Source organism: Diabrotica virgifera, chromosome 9 (genome assembly GCF_917563875.1).
Source record: "Diabrotica virgifera virgifera chromosome 9, PGI_DIABVI_V3a".
Taxonomy (NCBI): Eukaryota; Metazoa; Arthropoda; class Insecta; order Coleoptera; family Chrysomelidae; genus Diabrotica; species Diabrotica virgifera.
In genome coordinates this window covers 94,283,735-94,294,029 of record NC_065451.1, presented here as the reverse complement: position 1 = coordinate 94,294,029, position 10,295 = coordinate 94,283,735, and the positions used below count along the sequence as shown (strand labels likewise).

General features: G+C 30.4%; 1 protein-coding gene across 1 annotated transcript; it reads left to right on the top strand.

The window, feature by feature from the left end:
- The first annotated feature begins 3,045 nt into the window (after positions 1–3,045).
- On the top strand, positions 3,046–9,806 carry LOC126892154 (uncharacterized). The gene is made up of 7 exons (XM_050661613.1): positions 3,046–3,332; positions 6,115–6,513; positions 6,578–6,622; positions 6,866–6,943; positions 7,194–7,438; positions 7,643–7,802; positions 9,658–9,806. The coding sequence occupies exons 2-7, from the start codon at positions 6,129–6,131 to the stop codon at positions 9,795–9,797; spliced, it is 1,053 nt and encodes a 350-aa protein (XP_050517570.1). The 5' UTR covers positions 3,046–3,332; positions 6,115–6,128; the 3' UTR covers positions 9,798–9,806.
- The last annotated feature ends 489 nt before the right edge of the window (positions 9,807–10,295 follow it).

Here is a 10,295-nt window from a genome sequence, read left to right as displayed (position 1 = left end):
CACGTCAATCCGTTGTTTAAAATTTGAAGCAAATCCGTTAATGAACTATAATACTATTTCGATAAGATCGTAAAAAACGAATCAGAATATCAGAATATTTGTTTTGTTTGTATAATAATTATTGTTTTAGCATACAGTCAAGTCGCCCTTGAATCCGAAACATTTTTTTTTAAAGAAAATAAAATTTTTATTGGGTATTGGAATATGTTCAAGCAGACATTTCCGTTCAAATTTTTAGTCACAACATACAACATATCAATGTTAAATATTATTAGAGCAACCTTAGGGTGTCACATTTCTTTTAATGACCTACACAGATTTTTATTACCTACTGCTGATAAAGTGATATCAAATATCACTCGTCGACATCTCTGTATTAATTTGAAATAATAAAATATAATAATATGTAGTTTTGTATTCTAAAATATTTGGAAAAAATACCTACCTATGTATTTTTACCTATGAAGAGTACAGGTTCAATATCGGCAAATGAGTTTTGTTTTAAATACCGTTCGTATAGAGGTGTTCGTTAAGAGATAAGCGCAAAATCTTGGTCCAATGCTAATTAAATGCACTCATTTTTTTCGAATTCTTAGAAAACTAATAAATATTTTTGAAAAATTTAAACGCAGAATGGAAGAATACATTATTACCGAGGGCCGAAGTTCCCTGAAAACTTATATAATGTTTATTTTAATAAGATAACGGGATGAAAAAACAAGAGAAAAGTTAGTGTAATTTTTAATTTCGAATATTTCATTCAAAAGAAATTTTTGTTTATTCTAAGGGACTTTCGGTCCTCCGTAATAATGTAATCTTTCATTGTGGGTGTAAGTTTTAAAAAGTATTTCTTAGTTTTCTCAGGATTCGAAAAAAATGAATGCATTTACATAGCATTGGACCGAGACTGCGCCTACCCCATTAAGAGAGAGTTTACTGTATTTCATATTAATACTATAATTTATTACTTTAAACTTTTTATCGCTCTTGATTCATTTTTTCGTGTATTTAATTCCATTCAATTGTAATTGTACATTTAATTTTTTACACGTTTTATTACTTTCGAAATAACAATAACTATAAAATCGATTTTTCAGCCTACTTGGGTCAAAAAAATACGCAATTTTCGGAAATTTCGTTAAATGAGAACATTTACCTACATTTATTGTATTTAAGCTTTTAATAAGATTTTTTAAAATAATTTAGATTATTTAATAGATACATTCACCGGCACGAAAACGGGCACCCCAAAAAATGGGTCATTTTTGATGGCTCGTATCTCCTAAACCCATTGTCCGATTTAAGTATTTTTTTAATATGTTATAGCCTTATTCTTTAACAATATCGCTGTAATAATATTGCTTCTAGACAGGTAAATTATCATTGTATACCGGGCGTACCAATCAAACTGGGTTTTTTTCTCAATTTTCACAACACCCTGTGGAATATTCTAGCCTTTATACAATATTGAAATTAAAACCTAACTATAGCCCCAGGTTTTCTTCATTCTGTTTTTTTATTCATTCGCTTATGTTGGATAAAAAAACAGTTAGCAACTTAACAAGTAGCCATGTTATTTATCAATACATGGTGTTTCTAAATAAGTGCGACAAACTTTAAGGGGTATAATGATCGTTTACTTGATAAAGCTATGTCCGCAAATGCTTGCAAATATAAAATTCTTTTGCCAAACGATCATTATTTTTTTATGCAGAATTACTCCTTAAAGTTTGTCGCACTTATTTAGAAACACCCTGTATCGATAAAGAACATGGCTAGTTGTTAGAGTCCCTAACTTTTTCATTATCCAACGTAAGCGAATGAATAAAAAAACAGAATGTTAAGAAAACCTGGAGCTATAGTCGGGTTTTAATTTCAATATTTTATTAAGGCTAGAATATTCCACAGGGTGTTGTGAAAATTGAGAAAAAAAACCCAGTTTGATTGGTACACCCGGTATACAATGAAAATTTACCTGTCTATCAACAATATTATTATAGCGATATTGTTAAAGAATAAGGCTATAACATATTAAAAATTACTTAAATCGGCCAACAGGTTTGGGAGATACGAGACATCAAAAATTATCCATTTTTTGAGGTGCCCGTTTTTCGTGCCGGTGAGTGTAGATTAAATTAGAAGTTCATTGTAAAAAAGGAAGTAAAAAAAATGTATAGGTAAAATATTATAGATTAAAATAAGTACAGATAATATATAATTATAGAGATATATTATAATCACTTATTGTACCTTCGTTTAAGGCTAACTTTAAAAGTAAAGCAGATCTGCTATTATTCATGTTTAAAAAACAAAAGGCACACAAAATACTAAGTACGATTAGGACCGCGAATCTAGAACAAATGAATGTCTGGAAACCGTTACACAGGGTTGCCAAAAAACGGAAGTCACATCGAGCGGTGTGGTATACGGAAGACGCTACGCGTTGTGTACATAACCTGTATAGTAGTACGGGAGCGACACTAGCGCTGGAGATATACCGTCGAACTAAAATCTGATCTTATGAGTATGTGAGATACGATATGACTTCCGGCGAAATTTTTAATATAAGCGTTCTGATACCATTTAGTAGCCAAATTCGTAAAAATATAGGCAAAACGTTGTGACTTCCGAAATCGGAAGTCATAACGGTATATATGAAGTGACAACGTATTACGAGTATCTACTTTGGAAGTCACACGGATACATGTATCAATATATATATATATATATATATATATATATATATATATATATATATATATATATATATATATATATATATATATATATATATATATATATATATATATATATATATATATATATATATATATCTTGGACGAATATTCTAAGAATATTTCTCGATGAATATTCTTCAGTAGCACATCCTTAGAATATCTCTCGAGGAATATTCTTTGGGAGCAGATCCCCAGAATATTCTTTTAAGACATTTCTAAAAAGCTAAATAGTAAAGGGCCATGTGTACATAGTGAAAAACCGAAGAAGAATTGACGGTCGTGCTGTCTGCTGTCAAACTTTTGTTTTTGTTCAATGGAATAGCACAAGTGTATAATGATGTTTATGAAAAAGAAGCAAGTTTAATAGTTGTAGCTTTGTTTTAATCACGTCAAAACATAAACAAGAGAACAAATCAAGTATCTATAATCACTCCATGGTGTATTCTTTGATGTAACACGTGTAACACCATTGTTCCATGATCATTTTGGCGGCATCGGCTTGTGGCATCGGCATTCTCCATTCTCGGCAAGCAAAGCAAGTAGCAATAGGCGACTTTTTAAACAAGCATCGGCCAAAATTTTGTGGATATTAATGTAAGTACAATTTTAAGTTACTTTATAAAATGCCACGAAAGCTATGTTAAAACGAAACCGTAATTTTTATCTAAGAACAAATAGGGAAATAGTTCAAGTTCTAAACTATGTTAAGGAAAATGCGGGAACACGTGAAAGTAAAACCACAGTAAAAACTAACTATGATCAAGGATCTTCTAATGAGTTTATTAATGTAGCCTCACAATCTGATATTTCGGATGAATGTATGGGTGATCCAATAATTAATTTAAGTAGTGAGGAGAGTGATTTAGATACAGTAATGTCCAGTAATGAAACAATTCATAATTTAGAAACTGTTCCAAACCAGATTTTAAACTCTGATACTACATTTTTTATTAAACCAACGAATTCAACAGGGTTCAATAAATTGCGAGACTGGGCCGTTTCATATAGTGTACCCCATTCATCACTCAGAGCTTTGTTAGATATTTTAAGATCCTTTTCCTCAGAAGAAAGTAATAATCTCTCTCAATTACCTCATGATCCAAGAACCTTCTTATACACTCCAAAGTGTACTATTATGAGAAATGTAACTCCCGGTCATTACTGTCATGTTGGTATAGAACAAGGTTTAGAAAATCATTATAAAAAGTTTAATATGAAACCCACAGCTCGAGATTGTATAGAAATAGGTATAAATATTGATGGCCTACCATTGTCAAAAAGCTCAGCTAGTCAAGTTTATCCGATTTTGGGAATAAATAATAAATGTAGTTTAAACAGTACAGTATTTTTGATAGGGATTTATCACGGATATGAAAAACCTCATGATTTTAACAATTTTTTGTCTGAATTTGTGGATGAGGCAAATAATTTAATTCAAAATGGAGTTGTGGTGTTTGGACAATCCTATGCATTTAAAATTAGTATGTTTTTATTTGATGCAGTTGCAAAGGCTTCGATACTAAAAATTAAAGGACATTCCGGCTACAGTTCATGTACAAAATGTACTCAGGAAGGGGAATATATAAGTGATAGAGTGTGTTTTACAGATTTGAATTTTATTAAAAGAACACATGATAATTTTAGTAAGCAGGATGATTCAGATCATCATACAGGGACTACCATTCTAAGTGAAATTAAAAACATAAATCTAATAACTGATATACCATTAGACTACATGCACCTAATTGCATTAGGAGTTGTAAAAAAAATTTTTTGTGGAATTTGGTGTAACGGGCGACCTCCACATAAACTATCCAGTAGACAAATTGAAAATATATCTGCAAAGTTGGTGGAAATGTCTGGTTATATTCCATCAGAATTTTCTCGTCAACCTCGAACTTTAAAAGAATCAAAACGCTGGAAAGCTACTGAATATAGACAGTTTTTAATTTACACAGGTCCAGTTGTTTTGAAAGATATAATAGAACAGCAAAAATATCAAAATTTTTTAATGCTTTCCGTTTCAATACATTTATTATTAAGTTTGACAGATAGCAACAATGTAGATGTAATAGATTATGCAGAGGCTTTATTAAGAAAATTTGTCGAAACCGTTCAGAGGTTATATGGTAAACAAATAATGTCACACAATTTTCATAATCTGCTGCATTTAGCTGATGACTGTCGAACATTTGGTTCATTAGAGAATTTCAGTAATTTTTCTAGTGAAAATTTTTTGCAGAGTTTACTTAAGCAGGTTAGAAAGCATGACAAACCTCTTCAGCAAATTATTCGGCGTAATTATGAACTAAACACTAATAAAATTCAATTTACTCCACAAAATAGAAATAAGGAAATTCCTTTCCAATTTTGTTTAGAAAGAGAATATGTAGGGGGTGTTTTAATAGACGATACTACAGGGCCTCAATTTAAAAAAATATGCTTTGAGAAATTTGCATTATCTCTTTCTTTAAAAGATTCTTGTTGCATCCTAAAAGATAAGTCAATTATTGAAATTAAAAATATTGTATATTGCCCGAGATTACATCAGAATATAGTAATAGGTTCAGAATATCAGAGTAAATCTGACTTTTTTAACATTCCTTGTAATTCATCAAACTTGGATATATTTTTAGTAGAAAATTTAAGTACTTTAAAATATTGGCCAATATCAGATATAGCATTAAAATGCTGTAGAATGCCTTACAATAACAAATTTGTAATTGCACCTCTACTGCACTGAATAGTAATATATGTAACAATTAAGATGCTTCCTGCATGGTGATTCGGTATTTATTAAGGTTGATCTTACCCTACTGAGAAATGTTCCTTGACCATTTTTTAAATACTTTTTAATTTTCTTTTAAAATTACTTTTAAATAGTCCCAGTTCCAGTTATTTAAAAGAGTTCCATCATATATATTGATTCAGTATAGGCTCGTAGTTAAAATTAGAATAAATTATTATACGTAAACCTTTTACACCAACTAACTCTCAATTACATAAAAAAGAAATTACAAAAAATTGTTAAAAAATGGTGAAGAAATGTTCGTCATTATAGTAAGATCAACCTTAAAGTTGGTTTATTTTTTATTATCAAGAAAGAGTTGTTATATTTGTAGCTTCTGTATTTGTGAAATAAAAAAAGTGGAGATATGCATGCATGTTAGGCTGATATTAAAAAAATTAAAACTGCACCTATGGTTATTTTGGGTATATGCAGCCTGTATTTTATTGTTTTTATTACCTTATTTATTGAAGAGCACTACTGAACTATTATCAGGAAGCAATCTTATTGCACATAAAATCATAAAATTCTACAATATTTTAATAAGTTACATATCTTTTTTTTATGGAACACTGGAAACCTACAAAGAATTTGTTGAAGAAATGCCTTGGGTTGTTTTGAGATTTCCAGAAAGTGAAACAATTGAGGCAGTACCAGCTAAGTGGTATGACAAAGCAAACAAACTTTGTAAATTTCCTCCCGTGGACGATCATACTGAGAAGGAGTTATCCAACTTTATTATTGAAGAATATGACCCCTTAGAGGAATGGCCAATAAATGAGGCAGTGTTAGAAAGCCAGACAGAATTTGTACTGTTTAACAAAGCTCACATTAGAGCTAGTAAAGCGTGCAATAGCCAGAATTACAAATCAGATAAAGAAACTGTGTTACCACAAAAGAGACCTCCTAAACCAAGGAAAATAGCGAGCAGTAGTAGTGAGCAGGACTCAGATGGGTCAGATCTGGTTTTTGAACATTCATTTCCTAGTAAGTTGTAAAATTAAAAAGGTGTTATTATAAATTTTAATTTTGTAATTCTATTTTATTGCAGAGTCTAAGAAAGAACAACATGAAAAGTGTACCCCATCTAAATCAAGTGAGCACATTTTTAATAATAAAATAAGTTTTATGAGGTGATGATTCATTTTAACTTGCTGTACTGTAAATATAATATATGATATGAACTCATAGTGTTATAGTCACTTGCATTAATCTACCACCAAAGCAAGTGAACTGACAAACGTACCGTTCGACAGATTGGAGTACAAATTCAAGTGCTGTGGCACATTCTTTAATGTGTATTTTTACATAAGCTTTATTTATAACTATGATCTTTTAGGAACTCATCCAAATATTGGATTAGAAAACAAACAGGAAGTAAAAACCGTGCAAGAAACTTCCAAACCCACACCAACAAGTAAGTTATTTTCTAATTGTTATTGAATTTCTAAAATTAAAGACCATTCACATTGTGCTTAAGTACTAATTTCAGTTTATGTATTGGCTGTAAATCAACATTACAGATGTTAAACTGATTTTTTAACAATTAAAAAAATTGATGGTTTGCGTGAAAACAATATGAATTGTTAACAAAAAGTAAGGCTCAATACTACAGTGAAACACCTATGTAGTTGCTATTTGGTCAATAATTTTGATTTTTGTTTTAGATGCCAATGCTCAAGAAACTGCAATTTCATATTTAATAAGAATAAAAAGAACGTTAGAATTACAAGAACAAAAACTTAGTGAAATTGACAGAAAAGTGGATGAATTGTCCACTATAATCAGAGGGCAACAAAAAAGTACAGATATAACTGATGATGAAGTTCATAAGAAATTACCTCTATCCACCTTAGAAGAACTAGGAGACGTTGAAAAGCTACTAGAAAATGCTACAAATCTAGACAACTTTGTGAGTGATATTCTTATATTTTTAAAATTTTTCTGAGACTTTGTATTGAAAATATTCAATGTTTATATTCTGACAATTTTTATTTGAGTACGATTCATCTGTATCTATATCAAAAGGAGATTCAAGCGCATTCTCAACAATGAATCACACTCAAATAAAAATTGTTAGACTACAGTTAGAAATCTAATAAGTGACTGTCTGCAGGTTATTTACATGCGTCAGGTGGGAGGTTTTGATTACAAGGAAAGTGTCAGGAGATGCTTGAAAAAAATCTTCAACGATCAATTAGCAGTTATCTACAGTTTTCAAGGTCATAAGGGGAAAAATCCCTTTAATAAGACTCTAATTTGCACTGCCGTAATAAGTGAGTATATATTTTGTTAAAATTTGACAGTTTTGTGTAGAAATAAATCAGATTATTAAACAAGTTTATCAAAAATAATATTCCTCAGTATTATAAGTTTGTTTTATGACCGTCAAATTTTATTTAATTCATTTACTGGGAATCGGTCAGGAATATAAAAAAATTCTGTTGTTTCTGTACGTTTCGGTTTATTTTAATTTAAACCCTTTTCAACAGTTTGTCACCTCATAGAGGTTATATAGTCGTTAGTGGTTTCGTGTGTCAAATATAAATAAATAAATAAATATAAATATATTTGACACACGAAACCACTAACGACTAACCTCTATGAGGTGACAAACTGTTGAAAATGGTTTAAATTAAAATAAACCGAAACGTACAGAAACAAAAGAATTTTTTTATATTCCTGACCGATTCCCAGTAAATGAATTAAATAATAATTCCTCAGTATTTATTTTAAATAGAACTCACAGCGAATATTAAAGGAGCAGGCTAAATTTAGAGTTACCAGAAGGCAGCAATTTTCTTAAAATAATACTTGTCATTGATTGTTTCTACATAGAACTTGAAATATGTTTCCCTGTATATAAAGATTTAGTCAAAATAATTAAATATTCTAATGAAAGTTCTTCAACCTACTACAATTGAAAGCGTGAGATAGATAGATAGAAATGTTGGTGAGTTAAAATTGATGTATCAAGTCAAAATCGGAAATACTGTAGCTGTTTTGTAGTACATGACAGGCTATTTTTGACTACCTATTCCATGAACTTTTATTTGGCAATTTTATATGTAGTAGGGCCATAATACTACATAAAATTGATAAAAGTTTATACATTATTTCCGATTTTAACTTGATACAGTTTACCCAAATAAGCCGGTCATAGTGTATTGGAACTTTCTTATGCACGGTGCGGCAGGTAAACTGCAAATTAAAAAGATCTCGAGAATTAAAGATCACTGAAAACTCAAAATTGATATGTACCCTGCATTGATATGTATGTTTCTTATGCACCCTGCATAAGAAAGTTCCAATACACTATGACCGGCTTATTTGGGTAAACTGTATCAAGTTAAAATCGGAAATAATGTATAAACTTTTATCAATTTTATGTAGTATTATGGCCCTACTACATATAAAATTGCCAAATAAAAGTTCATGGAATAGGTAGTCAAAAATAGCCTGTCATGTACTACAAAACAGCTACAGTATTTCCGATTTTGATCATAGGGTGATAAAAATCAATAATTTGAAATTCTAGGAATTTTTTGTTTTATCAGTATTTTGATTATTGTTCAAAATAGCTTACATGTTCCTATCTTAACTTTTTATTTACTATCCATTGCCATTTAATTAAAACAAATACAGGATGGTCAAAAATTCGGAATTCTCGACTACCCTGTATTTGTTTCAATTAAATGTCAATGTATAGTAAATAAAAAGTTAGGATAGGAAAATGTAATCCGTTCTGACCAATAATCAATACTTTTAAAACAAAAAATTCCTAAAATTTAAAAATATCGATTTTTAACACCCTATATCTTCGGAACTATTCACCTTTGGACTTAAATGTGATAGATCAGTGAAATCAGCTCCTAAAGGACAATCTAAAAATGCCATAAAATTCAAGATGTCTCATTAAAAAAAAACAAAGTTATAACCAACTTCCGGTGTAACCGGAAGTAGCAAAAGGATGCTGATTTGTACTAAATAGTTCACCCTTGAAAATCCCTACATGCCAATTCTTAGTTTTCAGTGCCTTTTAATTCTCGAGATCTTTCTAACCAATGGTTTATCTGCCGCACCCTGTATAGATAATCCAAATATGAAAACTAAAATAAATATTTTTTTTAGAATCTATATTGAAACTACATATAGATTGTACATCTAAGGAAGTCGAAGTAGCCATAAGCAAATGGCTGACAAAAGCCAAAGAGAGGATGAAGAAAAACGAAGAACACACAATTAATTTTAATTTGGAAATAAAGAGTTAATTAATATTAGTTAATATTTTAATATTCTCATTCATATATTTCCCCAAATTGTGCAAAGGTCGCGTGCATACTGATACAGCAAACGCAATTATAGAAAATGTTCAGCGCAGTTTTTCTTTCTTGGTTAATAGAGCGAGTACACATTGGTGAAGCAATACAACCTACAACGTTTTGCTTTACCAATGTGTGTCCTATTAATCGAGAAGAAAAAACCGCTTCTAATACCATTACTCAAAAGTTTTGTTATTAATTATGTTTTTGCTTTATCTGTGTGCACTCGGCCTAATTTACATAAAATATTACTGCAGTGCAAAATGTGCATGCGAATATTCTTTAAATATGTTACTTGGAAAGCCCAGAGAATATTTAAGGAATATCTAGAATATTCCCGATGGCATTGCCCCTTGAATGTGCGAGCCTGGATATTCATGGATCATTCAAGAAATATCTGCAATATTCATGGTATATTTCCTTGGAGTGCTTCCCCGAATGTACCTG

Bases quoted from the DNA above. Each gene is read 5' to 3' on its own strand.
- LOC126892154 (XM_050661613.1), top strand. From the start codon at position 6,129: ATGCCTTGGGTTGTTTTGAGATTTCCAGAAAGTGAAACAATTGAGGCA. The intron at 6,944-7,193 runs GTAAGTTATTTT...TTTTTGTTTTAG, and splicing joins TTCCAAACCCACACCAACAA to ATGCCAATGCTCAAGAAACT. The intron at 7,439-7,642 runs GTGAGTGATATT...GACTGTCTGCAG, and splicing joins CTACAAATCTAGACAACTTT to GTTATTTACATGCGTCAGGT.